Consider the following 21,083-nt stretch of genomic DNA (forward strand, 5'->3'; position numbering starts at 1 on the left):
TGGAGTGCAGTGGCCGGATCTCAGCTCACTGCAAGCTCCGCCTCCCGGGTTCACGCCATTCTCCTGCCTCAGCCTCCCGAGTAGCTGGGACTACAGACGCCCGCCACCTCGCCCGGCTAGTTTTTTGTATTTTTTAGTAGAGACGGGGTTTCACAGTGTTCGCCAGGATGGTCTCGATCTCCTGACCTCGTGATCCGCCCGCCTCGGCCTCCCAAAGTGCTGGGATTACAGGCTTGAGCCACCGCGCCCGGCCACTATTATACTTTATAAATGAGATTTCATTTACATAAATCATCAGGAAGCTAAACTAAAATAGAAATGCTAGATTTAAATTCTAATTTGAATACTCTGATCAAAATAACAAATCTCACATTGGGAAACCATCTATCAGCAAGCAAAGAGCTACTACTGTGTGTCCTTCCTTAGAAGAATGAACACTGAGAACCCATAGTACATTTGCAGTACAGTAACAGCAATTCCTTTGTCATTATCATAGAACTTTAATTTTCATGTACTTTGCTGGGAATAAGCAAACCATCCCATATATATATATGTCCCACATATATATGGGATGGTGTATACATATATATACAGAGAGAGAGAGAGACAGAGTCTTGCTCTGTTGCCCAGGCTGGAGTGCAGTGTTGCTATCTCGGCCCATTGCAAGCTCCGCCTCCCAGGCTCAAGCAATTCTCATGGCTCAGCCTCCCAAGTAGCTGGGATTACAGGTGTGCACCACCACACCCAGCTAACCATCCCATACATTTCATACAATCATTTTTAAAAAGAAGCATGAATCATTTTGGTTTTAGAGAATTAAGTTTTTTTAAAGAGACACTTTTTAAAAAGTCATTATATGAATAAAATTTCCTTTGTGTTAATTCCGACAAATCATTCAATCATTGAATCAGTCACAAATTTTTTTTGAAACGGAGTTTTGCTCTTGTTGCCCAGGCTGGAGTGCAATGATACGATCTCGGCTCACCACAACCTCCGCCTCCTGGGTTCAAGCGATTCTCCTGCCTCAGCCTCCTGAGTAGCTGGGATTACAGGTACCCGCCACTACGCCTGGCTAATTTTGTATTATTAGTTGAGATGGAGTTTCTCCATGTTGGTCAGGCTGGTCTCGAACTCCTGACCTCAGGTAATCCACTGGCTTTGGCCTCCCAAAGTGCTGGGATTACAGGCATGACCCACCGCGCCCGGCCCCCATTTTTTTTTTTTTTTTTTTTAGTAACTTGCACACTTAACCATATTTTTTATCTTCTTGGGACAACATTCTTTTCTCCACAAAAACCCAATTAAGGACGTTGTGCCAGTTTACTCTTACTTCCTTCCTGTTCACTGAGCTTAAAGTGGGTATAGGTGAGAATGCCAAATAATGTACATAAAATGCCAAGAGCCTGATTAAAGGACAGTGGATCCTTAAATAAAACGTATCCTCCAAATAAAGTAATGCAGAACTTGAAGTGTCCAAACATGTTATAGCTGAGGTTTTTGGATAAGGATAAAAAGGAAGAACAAGATAGATGGTATATTTACACACACACTCACACTACATAAAACAACTCAAAAGCAGCCCACCCCATGTAAAGAATAATGGGACCAGGGGCGGTGGATCATGCCTGTAATCCCTGCACTTTGGGAAGCTGAGGTGGTGGATCTCTTGATCCTGGGAATTTGAGACCAGCCTGGCCATCATGGTGACACTCTGTCTCTACAAAAAATACAAAAATTAGCTGGGTGTGGTGGTGCACGCCTTTAATCCCAGCTATTCAGGAGCCTGAGGCAGGAGAATTGCTTGAACCCAGGAGGCGGAGGTTGCGGTGAGCCGAGATCGTACCATTGCACTCCAGCCTGGGCAACAAGAGAGAAACCCAGGAGGTGGAGGTTGCAGTGAGCCAAGAATGCACAACTGCACTCTAGTCTGGGCGACAGAACAAGACTGTCTAAAAAAAGAGAATAATGGGAACTTCTTAGTTTCTTCAGGTAGGTTTTAGCGATTGATTAATCATTAGAGACACAAAACTGCCTCAACCATTCCTACTGACCTCCAAAAAAGAAAAGGGATACAATATAAAAGGAAAGACATTCAGAACAAGGTCTAGGGAAGATATTTTGTATAGCAATTTATAATTATGTTTTACAGTGACGTTTCCTTGGGAAATGAAGTGAGAATAAGGTACCAGAGAGCTAACTGGAGTTTAGGAGGGAAAAGCAGGAGGGGGAGAGGGAGCAATACTGAGCACCAACTACACACCAAACACCATACTGGGCGATTTACACGAAATCTTCGAAGTTAGGCATCACGTTTACCTTCATTGCAGGCTCACTCTTCCTATTTACAGTTGTAGAGGCTCAGAGATTTTAAGTAACATGCCCCAGATTACAGAGCTAGTAAGTAGCAGAGTTGGAGTCCAAACATAAATGGGTCTATTTAACTCCAAAGCCCATGTTCTAATCCAAAATACTGCCAGTAACATGCTGCTGGATTAAGGTTTTTCCAAATCACTGTATATTTAAAAAGCAAACTAAATACACACACATCCCCTTTAAAAATTACTTGTGGCCATGCACGGTGGCTCACGCCTCTAATCCTAATCCCAGCACTTTGGGAGGCCAAGGCAGGTGGATCACTTGAGGTCAGGAGTTTGAGACCAGCCTGACCAACATGGAGAAACCCCATCTCTACTAATAATACAAAATTAGCCGGGCGTGATGGTGCATGCCTGTAATCCCAGCTACTTGGGAGACAGGCAGGAGAATCGCTTGAACCCAAGAGGTGGAGGTTGTAGTGAGCCGAGATCACGCCACTGCACTCCAGCCTGGGCAACGGAGTGAAACTCCGTCACACACACACCCACACACACACAATTACTTATATTTAAATATAATTTTTTCTATATAAACAAGTACTTTCTTGTTCTTGAGATGTATGATGTGTGCCTATGTGCTTTTCCTAATTACAACACTAGAAATAGCTACCACTCTGTGCCTCAGTTTCCTCCCTATATAAAAGGGGAACAAAATAATACCTCCCAGGGTTATTGTAAGGATTAAATAATACACACAAAGCTTCTAGCATATAGTAAGCACCATATGTGCTAGCTATAATAATAGTTACCAATAGCAGTACCTATGTGTCATAAACACCTGCTTGGAGCTTGACACATTCTCTCAAATACAACCACCCAACGTCATAGATCGCACTTCCTCCACTTCATACATTTCATAAGTGATCAGAGTGAGACCCTGAGAGTTCCCACACTAGTCAGGCCCACAGGTAGTGGCAGAGCTTGGTGTTCACACCTGGACCTGTCTGACCCCCAAGCCCACCTAAGCAGCCTGGAGGTTCCTGCTGGGCAGCAGTGCCTCGGGAGAGCACGGGCCGTGTCCCCAGGTGCATGTAGTGGCTCGATCCCATGGAGGTGACTTCCTGAGACACAGAGGATCTTCCCAAGGTTACTGGCAATAATCATAATAAAATATGTCTTATTTTCAATTATGAGCTATCTTCATGTGCACTGGCTCTAACATTTTAAATTTCTTTACTCCTAGGCTTCTCTTTTAAGTATATTTATACTAGAAGGAAGTCAAATTTAAAGAAACTATTCATGAATCCTTTTGTAAAAACAACAAAAAAAAGAGCAGTCTACATGTGGTATTTCCAGTTCTGCACTTTACTCCAGGCAGGCTGTCACCCCAACCTTCAGAATGTTCTGGTCAAACCCAGTGCCCTCCACCTCACTCAGCCCCTCATTGGTGACCAGTCTCCTTGAACTTGGTCTGCCAGCGGCATCTGACACAGACACCAACCGCTCCTCCTCCTCCTCACTCTGGTTCTGTGCCACTCTCCTCCTTCCTTCCACCTCTAACTGCTCCTTCTCATCCCCAGCTAGTTCCTCTCATCTCTCTGAATTCCAAATACTGGACTCAAACCCAACACTCAGTCTTTGAACTTATTTTCTTCTACTTGTTTGCTTGGTAATCTCAACCAGTCTCACCACTTTAAACCACAGCTTCATACTTCTGACTCCCTGTGATGCCTCCTGCTGAGACGTCACCTTTGAACTCTGACTTGTTTATCCAAAACTGAGCACCTGGCTGGGCTCACACCTGTAATCCTAGCACTTTGGAAGGCCGAGGTGGGAAGAATGCTTGAACCCAACAGTTTGAGTTTGCAGTGAACCATGATCGTGCCACTTCACTCCAGCTTGGGTGACAGAGCAAGACCCTGTCTCAAAAACAAGAAAAAAATACTCCCCAAACTGAGCACCTGATCTTCCTCCCCAGTCCCAAACCTCTTCTGGCTATCCTACCTCAGTTGATGGCAACTCTACTCTACCAGGTGCTCAGGTCAAAAACCATGTAAATCAGCCTTGTTTTCTCTTTCTCCACATCCAACTAGGCAGCAAAATCTGTTGGCTCTTCTTAGAAATATATCCAGAATCCAATCACTTCTCACTATATCCACTGCTACCATACTGGTAGCCACTATTACTTCTAAATTAGAATATTGCAGCAGTCTCCTGTCAGTTTCCTGTGCCTCTTACAGTCCAGTAGTTCTCAACCACGGGTGATTCTGCTTTGTGGGCAATCTTTGGAGGCATTTTTGGTTGTCACAATTGGGCAAAGGGTATGTATGCTACTGGCATCTGGTGGTAGAGCCCAAGCCTGCTGAAAACATCCTACAGTGTACTAAACAGGCCTGCACTAAGAACCGTCCAGCTCAAAAAGTCAACAGCCCAGAGGTTGAGAAATTCTTCTTTAGTCTATTCTCAACACAGGAGCCCTGAGTGATTCTGTGATTTATTTTTAAAAACTTTTTGTAGCGACAGGGTCTTACTATGTTGCCCAGACTGGTCTCGAACTCCTGGGCTCAAGGGATCCTCCTGTCTTGGCCTTCCAAAGTGTTGGAATGACAGGCGTGAGCCACTGCGCCCAGCCCACTGAGTGCTTCTATTAGAATGTATGTAAAATCATGTCACTTCTCTGCTCAAAATGCTAATGGCTTCCCATCTTACTCAGTGTAACAGTCCTTACGTAAATGCCCTACTCAATTCAGTTCTGTATTACTTCTCAGCCTACCACATTCCCTCCTTTGCTCAACCTGCTCCAACCACACAGGCTTCCTTGGTTTTTTTAGGGCCTCGCACCTGTTGTTGCCTCTGCCTGGAATGTTCTTCCCTCCTGATCTGCATGGAGCAACCGCATTTCCTTCAGGTCTTTACTCAAATGTCATCTTCCACTGAGGCCTTCGTGACTAGCCCTGCCTAGAACTTCAATGCTGTCTATGACATTTCACATTCTCTTCCCTGCTCTATTTTTACTCCTTGGCAGTTAACACTATCCAACACTGTATATAAATATTTAATTGTTTTCTATTTCTAATCTTCCTCACCAGAATTCAAGCCTGTGAGAGCAAAGACTTCTGTCTATGTGGTTCATTACTGTATCCCCGGTGCCTGGCACATAGTAGATGTTCAGTATATAAATATTTTTATATCAATGAATGGTTTAGTGGGTATTCAATACTTACTGAATAAACTAATGTTTTAAATCAGAGCACACATTTGGATGTCTTGATTGGGTAGCATGATGTACAAATTTTGGGACTAGACTGCATGGGTTCAAATCTGGACATCCCATTTGTCAGCTATGTGGCCTTAAGTGAGCTGGTTAACCTCTCTGTGCCTCTATTTCTTCTATAAACTAAAATGACAGACTCTACCTCACAGAGCTGCTATGAGAATTACATGGACTAATACATACAAAATATTTCTAACAGTATCTGACACAAAATAAATATTTGTTAAGTATTGGTTTTCTAAAAAACTTATCATTGTTGTTTTTTATTGCTGGTTGGCAAATATCCTACTTATTTACTTCCTGGGGAAATTCATTCTCTGCATTTGCCTAAGGGTGGCGGCAGAGTGAAATGTGAAGAGAAATAGAATGACAAGCAGAATGGTATAAACGGACAGTTGAATTTGACCTTTAACATATAACTTCATTTCTTTTTTTTTTTTGGTAGAGATAGGGTCTCCCTATGTTGCCCAGGCTGGTCTTGCACTCCTGGGCTCAAGTGATCCTCCTGCCTCGGCCTCCCAGTGTTGGAATTACAGGCGTGAGCCATGGTGCCCGGCCAATGACTTCATTACTTGACTTGAAATAATATTGAGAAAAACAGGCACACGCATATCCAAATAAGTACAAACACATACTCCATAGCCAGATGCCAGTGGCCTGAAATTATCTTTTGTTATTTGTTAACCATTCCTTTACTTTGTTACTATAAATACCTGAACATGGTTTGAAAATCCAAACCTCCACTTCATTATTCATTCAAAAAATATTTATTTAATTTCACTGTCTGTAAGAAATGCTCCTCTGAGTTAATTTTTATGAGAGAAAAGGTCATCTATTACATAAGAAAATTCAAAAACATTCATGACACAAAAAGCTAACCCATTTCCTCAGTTCATATTTCTTTTTTTTTTTTTTTGAGACAGAGTCTTGCTCTGTTGCCTAGGCTGGTACAGTGGCACAATCTTGGCTCTCTTTAACCTGCGACTCCCTGTGCCTCACCCTCCTGAGTAGCTGGGATTACAGGCGTGCACCACCTTACCTAGCTAATTTATATGTTTTTTGTAGAGACAGGGTTTCACCATGTTATCCAGGCTGGTCTTGAACTCCTGGCCTTAAGCGATCCACCCGCCTTGGCCTCCTGAAGTGTTGGGATTATAGGTGTGAGCCACCACACCTGCCCCTTCAGTTCATATTTCTTTAACATCCTATTGTGTGTAAAGATACAGTAAAAGGTTAAAAATAACTCTCTCTACTCAATTTAGGCCGCGCAATAGTGTGAGATTCAAATAAGGTAATGAATGTGGAAGTTTTGGAGAATATAAAAGACGATGCATTTGTAAGTTATATGAAAAGGATACGTGACAGGTGAAGTGTTCCCAATGATCCAATAAATTGATAAGTTCACCATGAAAGCTATTACTCCAGATAGCAGCACCATAAGCTAAAAATAAAACAAGAGAACCATTAATGCAAAGCAATGCAATCATTATAGTCATCAAGCAAAGATACATTTCATTGGGCATTTTAAAAAATTCAAATATCAATCATTAATAAATACGATTAGAGAATTTGGGAGACAGTAAGAATTGCAAGTAAAAAGGCAGAATGAACAGTATTTAGAAGAAATGTAATTTTTTCCACAAGAATCAATGAAAAATACTGCAATAACATCCTTTCTGTGATTGTGAATTTCCAGGTTCATTTTTCTTATTAATCTAAAGAAAAGTATACATACGCATTATTATTATTATAAATCAGACAATAAAGAAAAGCAGAAAGAATATAAGGAATTCTTATAATCCCAACCATCCACACATTAACATCTTGGCATACATCCTTCGAGATCTTTTTCTATTAAATTGCTCTTTTTTTTTTTTTAAATGGAGTCTCACTCTGTCACTCAGTCTGGAGTGCAGTGGTGCAATCTCGACTCACTGCAACCTCCGCCTCCCAGGTTCAAGTAATTCTTCTGCCTCAGCCTCCCCAGTAGTTGGGATTACAGGCCCATGCCACCACACCCAACTACTTTTTTTTGTATTTTTTGGTAGAGATGGGGTTTTACCATGTTGGCTAGGCTGGTCTCGAAATCCTGACCTCAGGTGATCTGCACACCTTGGCCTCCCAAAAGTGCTGGGATTACAGGCCTGAGCCACTGCACCTGGCCTCATTTTTATTTTTATTTAACTCAATAAGCATTCATTGGATATCTACAAAGTTAGGCCAGGCCTTGTGAGGAACGCAATATGTACAAAGTTCCTGCCCTCAAAGAGCTTGGAAACTACTTGAGGACATAATAAAAATCACGATGATCACAGCTTACACTTACATAACACGTATTATGCACCAATAATTGTTGTTTTACATGTATTCACTCATTTAATTTTCACGTACATCCACAAAGTAGATGTAAAAATATTATTCCTTTTTATAGATAACTTGGCTGGAAACGGGGACAAATGGGTTGGAACACTATATACACATACAATGTTCTGTTCAAATCTATCCCATAATTTTATCCAACAACTTATCGAATCATTTTGTTTCTGAATTTAGATAAAATAATATCCATGATCTAAACTATTAAGAAGTTTAAGTTCCGAAGAAAACATGTCATATTTGAAGATGCTTTTTGTCTTATGTAGGGTTTTGTTATTTTGTTTTGTTTTTTGTAAAGACAGGTTTTTACCATGTTGCCCAGGCTGGTCTCAAACACCTGGGCTCAAGTGATCCTCCCACGTTGGCCTCCGAGAGTGTTGGGATTATAGGCATGAGCCACTGTGCCCAGCCCCATGTAGGTTTTATCAATGTTAAAATCAGTGCAGTCTTAAGAAGACCAGAGTAATTGGATTTGGGTCCTACTTAGGTAAATATAGTAATACCTCATTTAATTTACAATAGTGAGGTCTATTAAATAGCCAACATAGAGAAATTTGCTTAGAGATTTTAAAAAGAGTTTCTAGAAATATATCTAAAATATATCATTGCTAATTTTATTGAGTTCACAGAATGCTACATACCTATTTCTTGATACTTGGCACATCACATCACTAAAAACCCAATTACTCTACTTTGTTAGGGACTTTGAAGAATATAAAGTAGTTCCATGTTGAAGAGGAGTGGTAAGAGTGGGCATCCTTGTCTTGTTCCAGTTCTCAGAGGGAATGCTTTCAACTTTTCCCCATACAGTATTATATTGACTGTGGGTGTGTCATAGATGGTTCTTATTACATTAAGGTATGTCCTTTGTATGCCGATTTTGCTGAGGGTTTTAATCATAAAGCGATGCTGGATTTTGTCAAATGCTCTTTCTGCATCTATTGAGATGATCATGTGATTATTTATTTATTTATTTATTTTGGAGTCTTGATCTGTCGCCCAGGCTGGAGTGCAGTGGCACGATCTCAGCTCACTGTAAGCTCCGCCTCGCATGTTCACACCATTCTCCCGCCTCAGCCTCCGGAGTAGCTGGGACTACAGGTGCCCGCCACCATGCCCGGCTAATTTTGTTTTTGTATTTTTAGTAGAGACGGGGTTTCACCGTGTTAGCCAGGATGGTCCTGATCTCCTGACCTTGTGATCCACCCGCCTCAGACTCCCAAAGTGCTGGGATTACAGGCGTGAGCCACCACACCCAGCTGATCATGTGATTTTTGTTTTTAATTCTGTTTATGTAGTGTATCACATTTATTGACTTTAGTATGTTAAACCATCCCTGCATCCCTGGTATGAAACCTGCTTGATCATGGTGGATTATCTTTTTGATATGTCATTGGATTCAGTTAGCTAGCATTTTGTTAAATTTTAGCATCTATGTTCATCAAGGATATTGGTCTTTAGTTTTCTTTTTTGGTTGTGTCCTTTCCTGGTTTTGGTATTAGGGTAATGCTGGCTTTATAAGCAAAAAAAAAGTTAGTTGACACAATGCTCTACATTGAGTCAAGGATGCCTCCTAGGGACATCAATGAATGAAGATGACTTTCCCTCACACTAAATGGCCTCAGCCTTCTGTGGTCTTGGTTTCTCTGACTTTTTTTTTTTTTTTTTTAATGGCTTTTCTGCTGCGGTCCTCATTTTACAACCTGTTAGAAGGCGACCAAAAAAATCCTCTCTCCTTGTAGCATAAGGTCTCCAGGATGCAGTGGTTTGAAACCAGATAACCAGGATGGCTAGGACTTTTGTAAAGTAAGTGGAAGTATTATCTGATAGATGGTCCAATGACTTCTACTTTAGAAAAAAATTGTATATAGTAAAATATATAAATCTGAAACAACTACTGGTCTACTTATGGGAAGCAGAGCAGAGCACTGGAGAATACAGACTTTGGACCCAGAAGGCACGGATCCAAATTGTGGCTCTGCTTATTAGCTGTGGGATTGCGAGCCAGTTACTAACTCTCTATCTCTTGGTTTCCTTGTCAGTAAAAATAATAACAATAGTGATATAGTTTGGATGTCTGTTCCCTCCAAATCTCATGTTGAAATGTGATCACCAATGTTGGAGGTGAGGCCTAGAAGAAGGTGTTTGGGTTATGGGGGTGGATCCCTCATGAATGGCTTGGTGCCCTCCCCAGGGGTAATGAGTTCTTGCTCTATTAGTTCTCATGAGAGCTAGTTGTTTAAAAGACATTGGCATCTCCTCCCCTCACTCTCTTGTTCCCTCTCTCGCCATGTGACGTGCCTGCTTCCCCTTTGCCTTCCACCGTGATTGTAAGCTTCTTGAGGCCCTCACTAGAAGTAGATGCCAGCACTAATGCTTCTTGTACTGTCTGCAGAACGATAAGCCAAAATAAACCTCTTTTCTTTATAAATTACTCAGTCTCAGGTATTCTTTTATAACATCATAAAATGGACTAATACAAATAGTATTAGTATAGCATCAACCTAATAAAGTTATGAAAACTAAATAAGTTAATATTTACATAGTGCTTTGAATAGTGCCGGGAAGAGAATAGGGGCTATATAGGTGCTTGATAAATTGATGCGACCAACAAACAAGACATTCCCACTAACTGTGTTCCAAGAGTTGTGGGAACTCTTGTGGGAAGCAGGAATTCCTGATAAGTAAGGTGTTATGGACTGAATGTTTGTGTCCCCCAAAATTCCTATGTTGAAATCCTCACCCGCAGTGTGATGGCATTGGGAGGTGGGGCCTTTGGGAGGTGACTACGGCATAAGGGTAGAGCCTTCATCAAAGCGATTAGTCCCTATGATAAGAAAAGATACAAGAGAGCTTTCTTCTCCTCTTCCTTGTTGTCAGATGAGCATATGGCAAGAAGAATGCCATCTATAAAGCAGAAAAAGGGCCTTTACCAAGAACCCAACCATACCGGCCGCCTGATCTCAGACTTCCAGACTTCAGAACTGTGAGAACCGAGTATCTGTTCTTTAAGCCACCTAGTCCATTGTAGTTTTGTTATAGCAGCCTGAACTAAGACATAGGAGGATTATACATTCTAACTTAAAATGTCCCCAAAGCATTAGTCCCAGCTGCTTGGGAGGCTGAGGTTGCGGGATCACTTGAGCTTAGGAGCTTGAGGCCAGGCTGGGCAATATAGCCAGACCCTGTCTCTAAAAAATAAAAGTCCCCAAAATACATATGTCCTTGATTTGCCAATGCCACTCCTGGGACTCATTTCCATAGGAAAAAAGGTATCAGTACATGAGGACACATGATGTACAAGGATGTTTATCACAGTATTTTTCATAGTGGTAAAGAACTGGAAAAAAGTGAATATGCAAAGGGGCTATTATACTGACACTGGCTGGGCGCGGTGGCTCATGTCTGTAATCCCAGCACTTTGGGAGGCCCAGGTGGGTGGATCACTTGAGGTCAGGAGGTTAAGACCAGCCTGGCCAACATGGTGAAACACCATCTCTACCAAAAATACAAAAAAATTAGCCAGGTTTGGTGGCTCACGCCTGTAATTCCAGCTACTCGGGAGGCTGAGGCACAAGAATCACTTGAACCCGGGAGGTGGAGGTTGCAGTGAACAGAGATCATGCCACTGCACTACAGAGTGAGACTCTGTCTCAAAACAAAACAACAACAACAACAAAACATACAGACACTGAAAAGAATGCTTTGGAGAGATTTTTAGGAGATATTATTAAGTCAGAAAAGCAAGATACAGAAAAGCATATGTGATAGGATTCTACTTTTGTCAAAGAAACAGATGTGGCCGGGTGCGGTGGCTCATGCCTATAATCCTAGCACTTTGGGAGGCTGAGGCGGGCGCACCCGAGATGAAGAGATCGAAACCATCCTAGCCAACATGGTGAAACCCTGTCTCTATTAAAAATACAAAAATTAGGTGGGCGTGGTGGTGTGCGCCTGCAGTCCCAGCTACTCCAGGGTCTGAGGCAGGAGAATTGCTTGAACCTGGGAGGTGGAGGTTGCAGTGAGCCAAGAATTGCACCACTGCACTCCAGTCTGGGCAACAGAGTGAGACGCCATCTCAAAAGAAAAAAAAAAAAAAGAAATAGATGTTTAATTGGTGTGTGTATGTGTCTGTGTGTGTGTGTGTGTTTATATGGATATATATGGCATGGAGAAAAATATGGAAGAACAAGCACTTAGAATATTAACACGACTTCAAGGGACATGGATTGGGGGTAATGGAATGTGGAAGAGTGTATGGCTAGGAAGGCTGAGGAAGAGGAATCCACAATAAAAACAGCATCTATGATATCATTCCATATCTAAAATTATACACACATGCATGTGTACCTATGTGTTTATACAAAAGAGATCCATGAAATGATGCTCACCAAAATGGTAAAGGTAATTACCTTAGTGTGATAGCGTTCCAGGGGCCCTTCACTTTCTTTTGTTGTTTTGGTTTGGTTTTCTTTTGAGATAGGGTCTCCCTCTGTTGCCCAGGCTGAAATGCAGTGGTGCTATCTTGGCTCACTACAGCCTCGACCTCCTGGGCTCAAGTGATCCTCCCACCCCAGCCTCTCAAGTAGCTGGGACTATAGGCATGTGCTACCATGCCTGGCTAATTTTTTGATTTTTTTTGAGACAGAGTCTTGCTCTGTGGCCCAGGCTGGAGTGCAGTGGCACGACCTTGGCTCATTGCAACCTCCACCTCCCAGGTTCAAGCAATTCTCATGCCTCAGCCTCTTGAGTAGCCTGCCTTGGTCTCCCAAAGTGCTGGGATTACAGGCATGAGCCATCACACCCAGTCAATTTTTAAATTTTTTGTAGAGATGAGGTCTTCCTATGTTGCCCAGGTTGGTTTAAAACTCCTGGGCGCAAACGATCTGCCCACCTCATCCTCCCAAAGTGCTGGGATTACAGGAGTGAGCCACTGTGCCTGGCCCCTTCACTTTCTTTATATTTTTACATATGTTCAAAATCGACACAGTGATTATAAAGCTATGTTTTCATTGTAAAAAAAAGTTTAACTTAATCTAAATGTCCAAATTATTTGTGGGCTCTAGCTTGACATGGTCAGAACAGTAACCAGGCATCGGAAGACATTAATTGTAGTTCTGCTTTTGCCACTGAGTAGCTGCCTCACTCTAGGCAAGTCCCTTCACCTTTGTGTGCCTCAATTTCTTCATCTGAAAAAGAATCCTTACCTTAACTCCTTATTTGGTGATTACGAAGATAAATGTGAGAATGGATCGGACATAGTGCTCTGAAAACTAAAAATTATATTAATAATGGAGGAGTTATTATTCTATTGTTTCTTAGATATCAAAACAATTAGAACTTACCAAAGCAGAAACTGACCAGGGACCAAATATTCCTCCTTCTCCAAACACCGGCTCAAAGAAGGGCACAGCGACCAGCAACATGGCAGATGACATCGGAGCCTGGTAGTACAGCAGCTGCATTGAGTTCACTTGTAATTCATGCTGTTTGGCTCCTACCCACTGAAAATTAGGAGATAAAACATGTCTGGCACAAAAGAAATAGTATCACTTAATCAAAGATGCAACAACTAAAGTCACAAAGATGGGAATGTGGGGTATAGACTAGGGGAAGATAAAATGTCTATTATTCTACAGGATTTCAAAGATCAGTAAGCTATATGAATGCCCTTTAAGCACCATGGATGAAAATAGCTCTATAAATTTAATTTCTGATAATCTAGCTTCTTCTCAATTCTTAGAAGGGGGAGAAAAGTCCTCTATTTCCTTCTACCTGATCCTAGTAAACAGGGAAAAATAAATGCACATAAGGGCCTACAAGGATAAAAGATCTTGGGAAAATAAGCGAAAAATGGAAATTCAGGTGATTAGGAATACAGATGCAGTGTTGCACTTCATTTCTTTCTAAAAATGGCAAAAATTTAAAAATGGAAGACAGGGGCCAGGAGCAGTGGCTGACACCTGTAATCCCAGCACTTTGGGAGGCTAAGGCAGGCAGATAACCTGGGTCAGGAGTTCGAGACCAGCCTGGCCAATATGGTGAAACCCTATCTCTACTAAAAATACAATTAGCCGGGTATGGTGGTGCACGCCTGTGGTCCCAGCTACTCGGGAGGCTGAGCAGGAGAACCAAGGAGGCGGAGGTTGCAGTGAGCTGAGATTGCGCCACCACACTCCAGCCTGGGTGATAGAGTGAGACTCTGTCTAAAAAAAAACAAAGGAAGACAGAGGTTGGGGGGACAGGATGACAATGGGGCATGGGGCAGGTTAGAGATGGCTGCCAATGTGTGTGGCTTAAAAAGGTATGTGGTCTTGTCAGTTGCTTTGGAAAACCCAATCAATGGTAGAAGACATTGTCCTCTCTCTGGATGACTTTTCTGTGGATACTATTCCTCATCCCCCACCAATACATCTAGATACATTGGATAATCACTAACCCTAAAATACCGTACCATTCAGTAGAAACAACATCACAAGACCTCAAATCCCATTCGTCCACAAAATGCTTCACAAATATAACTGAAAAAGAGGCTCTGAAGAAGCTCTAATAGGACTGTTTGGATCAGATCTGGCAAGAACAGCTAGGCTTTTGAATGACTTCTACATACTTCTTGTTCCTGTAGGTCTGGGTATCTTGTTACATGAACTCTAAGTCTATAGAAATTCATCAAGACAAAAATAGAAGAGCAGGGAATTTGAACCATACTCCTGCCAGCTTTAACTAAGAGTTCTCTGTGAATGTGAAGGACAAAGAACTGATTCTTCTAAGCTGCCTGCTCCTTGGGGCACAGCAGCGAGCAAAAATGGATACAGAGGGTGTGTGATCACCCCACTTTCCTTTCGCAGCCTCTCCAGGCAGCTGCGTGTCTCAGCCACAGGACTGCCTGGAACAGCAGGGGCTCTCAGGCCTCCACTGTTCCTCAATGCAGCACAGCCTGGCTCCTGCCACCACCCCTCCAATGCTCTCCTAAGGGCACCATGACCTCCATGGCCATGTCTAGACTCCCTGTGGCCCTTCCTGCGAGCCCTCTTTGCAGAACCTGCAAATTTGGCTTGGAAGAACTACCCTCTGGTTTACACTCCTCCCTCACTGCCTCCTGCACTTAGTTTTTAAGGCAGATGTCTGCCTTCCTCTTTCATCGCCCTGACTGATGTCTTTTACTATTTGCTGAGATCTACTGCTCTTCCCTCAACCCTTAAGTATCCTTAACCTTGTATTAGCCAGTCTCCTGGCCATCTCTACTTATATAATCTGCAGGAACTTGTTTAAAATCAACTGGTGCCTTTCTTCCACAAATGGGCTCCTCTTGTGTGGTTCCAATAACTGATGATATAATCTCCCTCAGGGATCAGAGCCTTACTTTCCCACTCTCACATTCAGTCAGGTTCTCCTATGTGTTCCCCAAAAGGCCCCTGGAGTGCCTTTTAACCTTTCCCTGTCCATTCCCACTGCCCTAGCCCAGGCCCTTCCTGCTTGTCCTGTGAAGCACAGGGAGGTTCCTGACTGCTCTGCCTTTCACCCTTCCTTCCCTTTTACCCACCCTTCCTTGCCATCAGTTACTTTTCTAAAGGAGAATGATCAAGTCAGTCCCTGTCTGAACCCCTCTCCTGGTGCGTGCTCAATAAAGACACACTTCCTTAGCATGCCTTCATGACCCTGACATCTGACTGCCTAGCCTCACCAAACAAACCAAGTTCTCCAAAACTGCTCCAGACTTTCACGCACACTGCAAGGAAAAGACCAGCTGTCCTTTACTGCTGAGCTCATTTCTGTGTGCCCTTCCATTTAAATTGTTAACTTTTCCGTAAAGTCTTACCTCACCGCCCCTCTTTTAGAGCTGCCACTTCCTCCTTGGTGTTCCTCAGAACCTTCCTCCTACCTTGGGGTACATATGCTATTGTGACCAGCTGTCTCCATGTGTTTCTACACTGCTGGACTGTAGCTGCTTTTCATCTTTGTATCCTCAATGGTGAACATAATGCAGAAAAGATGTCTGCTGAATGAATGAGTGAGCCAACCATCTTTCTACAACTCAAGCTAATAGCTGGTCACTCGTCTTTTAACTCCTTTTAATGTCTCCAGCAGTGTAAGAGAAATAACATAGAAATTATGCCAGATACAGTGGGCAGATATAACTTTAAGAGGAATGTTTTGGGAATATACCTATTTTGTAATAATACCTTTACCATTTACTGATAAGAAACTGTCCATTAATCTACAATCATTCCTTGGTCAATCTCATTTCAAATATCTACCTTAGGGATATAGAACCTTTGATTCTAATCTATAGCAATTTTGAGACTTGTGTGAACAAAAATGGTCATAGTGACAGAGATGGTAAGTACTCTGAATCCATTACATATAAGGAATACAATTTCTTGCTCTGTTTAATAGCCAATACTAGGCAAAAACAAGTGCATTTAACAAGAAAGATGAATAGGAATGTTCACTAGCCTCTTCTTTTATTTAAACTGCTTCTCTGTCACTAGAAAATGTATTTCACTGCAGAATATTTTCAAACACCGTCTCTGACATGATCACTACTAGAATGTTTAAGATGCCAGGGCTCTATTACTGAACTCTTAACATTTCTAACAGGAATGCCTTAGTTTAATAACCAGTGGATGTTTGTGAAAAAAGTAAAATTGGTTACACATTTTGGCTTTGATTTCCCATACAGGCACACACAGAATTTCCAGACCAAGGTTTTCAGTATAGAGAGAATACCGTTTCACTGTCCCCTACAGCAAGTTATTTTTTCTCCACTACATAAGAAACAAAAACTATACTTGTTAGGTTTTATGGTACTGAAGTAACTGAATCCATGAACACATTTTTAATGAATATCTGCTATAGGCAAGGCACTGTGCTTGCACAAATGGTAAAATATTCATTGATATAAATTACTCTATTATATTAATATTATAATAATAATCTATATTAGACAAATTATTAAAAGCCAATAAACAAGTTGTAACAGCAGTATAATTTTTGAGGCAAAAAACCCTAAAAATCTGAAATTTTTCTTTACTGTTCAGATTTCTGGAAGTATACTCACTCCTTCACAACAATGTTAAAAGTAAAGAGTACACAAAAAACATAAATAAACTTAGGAAGTATAAAGTCTTACTACGTATTTTGTAAAGATTTCCCAGAAAATAACTTCACCCCAAGCTGAGACTGTTAAGCATGGATATTATACACTTACAAACAGGTAGGTATTTGGTCAGCATCACACACCCAAGTTTCTCTGTCTCCTTTCTTCTCTTCACCTTGAGTCAACTTAAGCAATTACGCTTTCTTCCCAACAGTCTATTGTCTCTATACTGTATTTTCTAAACCTTGGAATACAGCTTCAAAATTTATGAAATCTGCTAAAAAGGCACATAAAGAAAAAAAAAATTACCAACCACTTGATAAAGGGATGTAACTAAAACACCAAGAGCAGCAAACACCATTCCAAGGAAATTAAACTTCACATCGTAATAAGAATTTAGGATTACACCTAAAGTTATAGGAATCTGTAACGAAAAAGAGGTAAATGTTGTTCAGATTAAATTCAAGAGACAAAAATTTAGTATTCCTTTCACAATGTCTTACAAGGCTAATGATAAACACATAACTGGGAAACAATGAACCTGTATAAATGTTTTCTTTTTTCACTTGGGAAAACTGGTTGTTAATCCTATTTCCTAAACGTGAAATATGATAAATCTATATTGATATTCACATTTAATTCTATTTCAAATTTGTGGTAAATATATTGCACTTTGCAAGAAAATACCACATGAATACAAAGGTGAGTAAATGGATCCCCGAAATAGTGTCTAAACAGCATAAGCATAAATATAAAACAACAAAAGCATAAAGACTTTAAATATAAGGCCGGGCACGGTGGCTCACCCCTGTAACCCCAGCGCTTTCGGAGGCCAAGGCGTGCAGATCACCTGAGGTCGGAGTCTGAGACTAGCCTGACTAACACGGAGAAAACCCGTCTCTACCAAAAACACAAAATTAGCCGGGCGTGGTGGCGCATGCCTGTAATCCCAGCTACTTGGGAGGCTAAGGCAGGAGAATGGCTTGAACGCGGGAGGCGGAGGTTGCCGTGAGCCGACATCGCGCCATTGCACTCCAGCCCGGGCCACAAGAGTGAAACTCCGTCTCAAAAAGAAAAAAAGAAAGAAAGAAAAAGGAAGAAGACCTTAAATATACTAAGTTACTAAGTGCTAAAATTGAGTCCACCTCCTTTTATTTAAAGTTGCAGACAGCTCTGCAGTATGGTGCTGCAGACATTTTGAGACCTACTTTATGCTAAATCTCTTCACGTTTTATCATACACGATTTGATTCCCCTAGGGGAGAAAGGCTGTTTTTCAGTTTGAGCTTTTGCAGATACTCTGATAACACTGGACTGTACCACACAATACAGTTTTTCTTACCGATCACAGCATTTAACGATTTCCATCAAATGGCAGCTACTAAAACTCACACAAGCCCACTCTTCTGGGCTGACAAGATGGCCTTTTCCCCCTCCCCAAAATAAGCCCGAAACTTCACTGGCTCACAGATGACTCATTTGTGGATTTCAAGATGAAGGGAAAGACCAGTGTGCGTTCGAATTTCCCGGGGCCAGTGCAGGAGGTGAGTCGGGAGAGCCGCGCCTTGGGAAGCTGAAGCTACTCACCAACGTGAGCTGGATTCTGGTGGAGAAGGTTTTCTGGTAGCAGAAGGTCTGGATGGCTATGATCACCGGCGTGGTCATGGCCTTGGCCAGCTGATAGGTGCCTATGGTGTTGTTCTGCAGAGAAAGGTTAGTGAAGACCACAAAGCCACAGAAGCTGAGGGCCAGGAGGAAGATCCTGGAGGGCGGCAGACTTTTGGGGGCAAAGATGTCCAGCTTCTGGCAGATATACAAGCCCAGCCAGGTGACTACGAAGTGCACCAGGGTCAGGCTCATGTTGGGGAAGCCGTGGTGCACATAAATCCATTTGTTGAGGAACACAATGCAGATGGACACCAGTAGGTTGAACAGGAGCCCGGCGGCGATTCGCCCGTGGCCCCGCATTCGGTCCACCAGCGATGCCATGATCCCCGCGAAGCCGGGGCCGTTTAGCCTCCCAAGGGGCGCCCGGCCTGTCTCCGGTTGCCCTTCTCCTCCACCGCCGCGTCCTCGCAGACGCCGACCTCACCGTCTGACCCAGGAGTGGCATGCACAGATCAACCCTGGGCGAGCAGCACTCTTTAACAGACGACACACGCCCCGCCGCCACCCTGTAAGCCAGCGAGGACACGGCAGCACGTCCCACGCCCCGCCCATCTCCGCCTGCGGCCACGTGACGCGCGGCTCCCGTGCCTCCGCCCCCGAGTCGCGGGCTGAACGGCCGCTACCCTGCGCAGGCGCGCTGAGCCCTGGGCGCGCGACGCTCGCGTCTTTGTGTCCTATCCTCTGGGTCCGCAACCCCCTTGGTCACCTAACGCCTACCTGACTAGACCAATCTAGGACCCCTTTCTTGATGTTTGTTTCCCGTGTGTCACTGACCCGATTTGCTAGACAACCTACCTCTGGCTGTGCAGACACTGTTAGCCAATTTTACCTATTGCATGCTGAGCAAATTTAGCCCTCGCCAGAGGGGTAAAGAACTTATGGAAAGCGTATTTTTATTTTTTGTTTTTCGAGAAAGACATTCAAACTTTACTTTCCAACAGACAGCATCATCGGGTATAACTACAAGGGTTTCTCCTTAGATCATACATTCACAAAGCATTATTAGCTCAACAGTGAGAAAATGTGTTCTCTAAAGATGTCCCCTTGACAATGTAAACAAGTGCTATTGTGTTCAATTACAACTCGAGAAAAAAACGCACAACTTGGCAAAACTGTATACAGCTGTCTCTAGGGCTGTGTGTGTGTATATATGTTTTGGATCCTAAAGTCAGGTACAATGACTAAGTTACAACTTTGAGTAACAGTCTTGATCGACATTGCAGTAAGGTCCTTCACACAGAAGTCAGGTTCTTCCTTTCTCCTTCCTCCTCAAGTCGATAGAGCAAGATTATATATTGTAGATATTACAGGTACAAAAGGGGATTTTTAAAAAAGGAATCATAAAAACATCTTGAATGTCCAGCTGTTCCTACCAATACATCAATTCTTAGTTTTAAGATAGAGTCTAGGATTAATTCAGCAGTCACAAAATTAAAAAGAGAAAGAATATGGTACAAAAAATTAAAATAAATGAGCAAGTAGGGCATGGTGGCATGGGCCTGTAGTCCCAGCTATTTGAGAGACTGACGTGGGAGGATTGCTTGAGCCCAGGAGTTTGAAGCCAGGCTGAGCAACACAGTGAGACCCCCATCTCTAAATTAAATGAATGAGGTAGGGAAATTAAAACTTTCACACCCAGGACATGCCTGTTCCAACTCTGTAGCCTTCATGCAATACTCAGGGAAAAAGTCTTCATAATTCCTTGGCATAAGTCACACCAAGAAAAGTTTTTAAAAATTAGTATGTGAACCTGTGATAGGAAACATGCCCTTGTTAAGAGTTTCTTCTCTAGAATGAAAACCCAGTTCTTCAAGAGTAGGCACTGAGGAACTAAATTAAGTTGCCTCAAATTTCCCACTCAGGTGCCCACCACTTCTGGTGTTCAGGAAGACAGAGGCATCTGGGAATTGTGAGGAGCACATTGGCGCTCTTGGGGCTCCAACTTGAACTGTATTTAAATAAACAGCAACACACATATTGACTACCTAAGGACTCAAATGAGTCCAATTGGCCAGGTACGGTGGCTCATGCCTGTAATCCCAGCACTTTGAGAGATTGAGGTGAGTGGATCACTTGAGGTCAAGAGTTTGAGACCAGCCTGGCCAACATGGCGAAACCCTGTCTCTACTAAAAATACAAAAATTAGCCAGGCGTGGTGGCAGGCGCCTGTAATCCCAGCTACTAGGGAGGCTCAGGCAGAGAATCACTTGAACCCGGGAGACGGAGGTTTATAGTGAGATATGCCACTGCACTCTGGCCTGGGAGACACACCAAGATCCTATCTCAAAAATAAATAAATAAACATGAAAAACAAGTCCATTTGAGGGCATCCTAATTAAGAGTCTAAGGTT

General features: G+C 42.5%; 1 protein-coding gene across 2 annotated transcripts; it reads right to left on the reverse strand.

The window, feature by feature from the left end:
• Positions 1-1,212: 1,212 nt before the first annotated feature.
• Positions 1,213-19,320, reverse strand: SLC35E3 (solute carrier family 35 member E3). Of its 2 annotated transcripts, none has more exons than XM_033221332.1 (5): positions 18,652-19,320; positions 17,379-17,489; positions 13,311-13,469; positions 6,948-7,030; positions 1,213-1,488 (listed from the first exon to the last, which is right to left on the reverse strand). In XM_033221332.1, the coding sequence occupies exons 1-5, from the start codon at positions 19,051-19,053 to the stop codon at positions 1,302-1,304; spliced, it is 942 nt and encodes a 313-aa protein (XP_033077223.1). In that variant the 5' UTR covers positions 19,054-19,320; the 3' UTR covers positions 1,213-1,301. The 2 variants fall into 2 exon arrangements, with proteins under 2 accessions (XP_033077223.1, XP_033077224.1); XM_033221333.1 differs by lacking the exon at positions 1,213-1,488 and adding an exon at positions 2,808-6,165.
• Between the last annotated feature and the right edge of the window lie 1,763 nt (positions 19,321-21,083).

The sequence above is a fragment of the Trachypithecus francoisi genome, unplaced genomic scaffold (assembly GCF_009764315.1).
Source record: "Trachypithecus francoisi isolate TF-2019V2 unplaced genomic scaffold, Tfra_2.0 Lachesis_group11, whole genome shotgun sequence".
In the NCBI taxonomy this organism is placed as follows: domain Eukaryota; kingdom Metazoa; phylum Chordata; class Mammalia; order Primates; family Cercopithecidae; genus Trachypithecus; species Trachypithecus francoisi.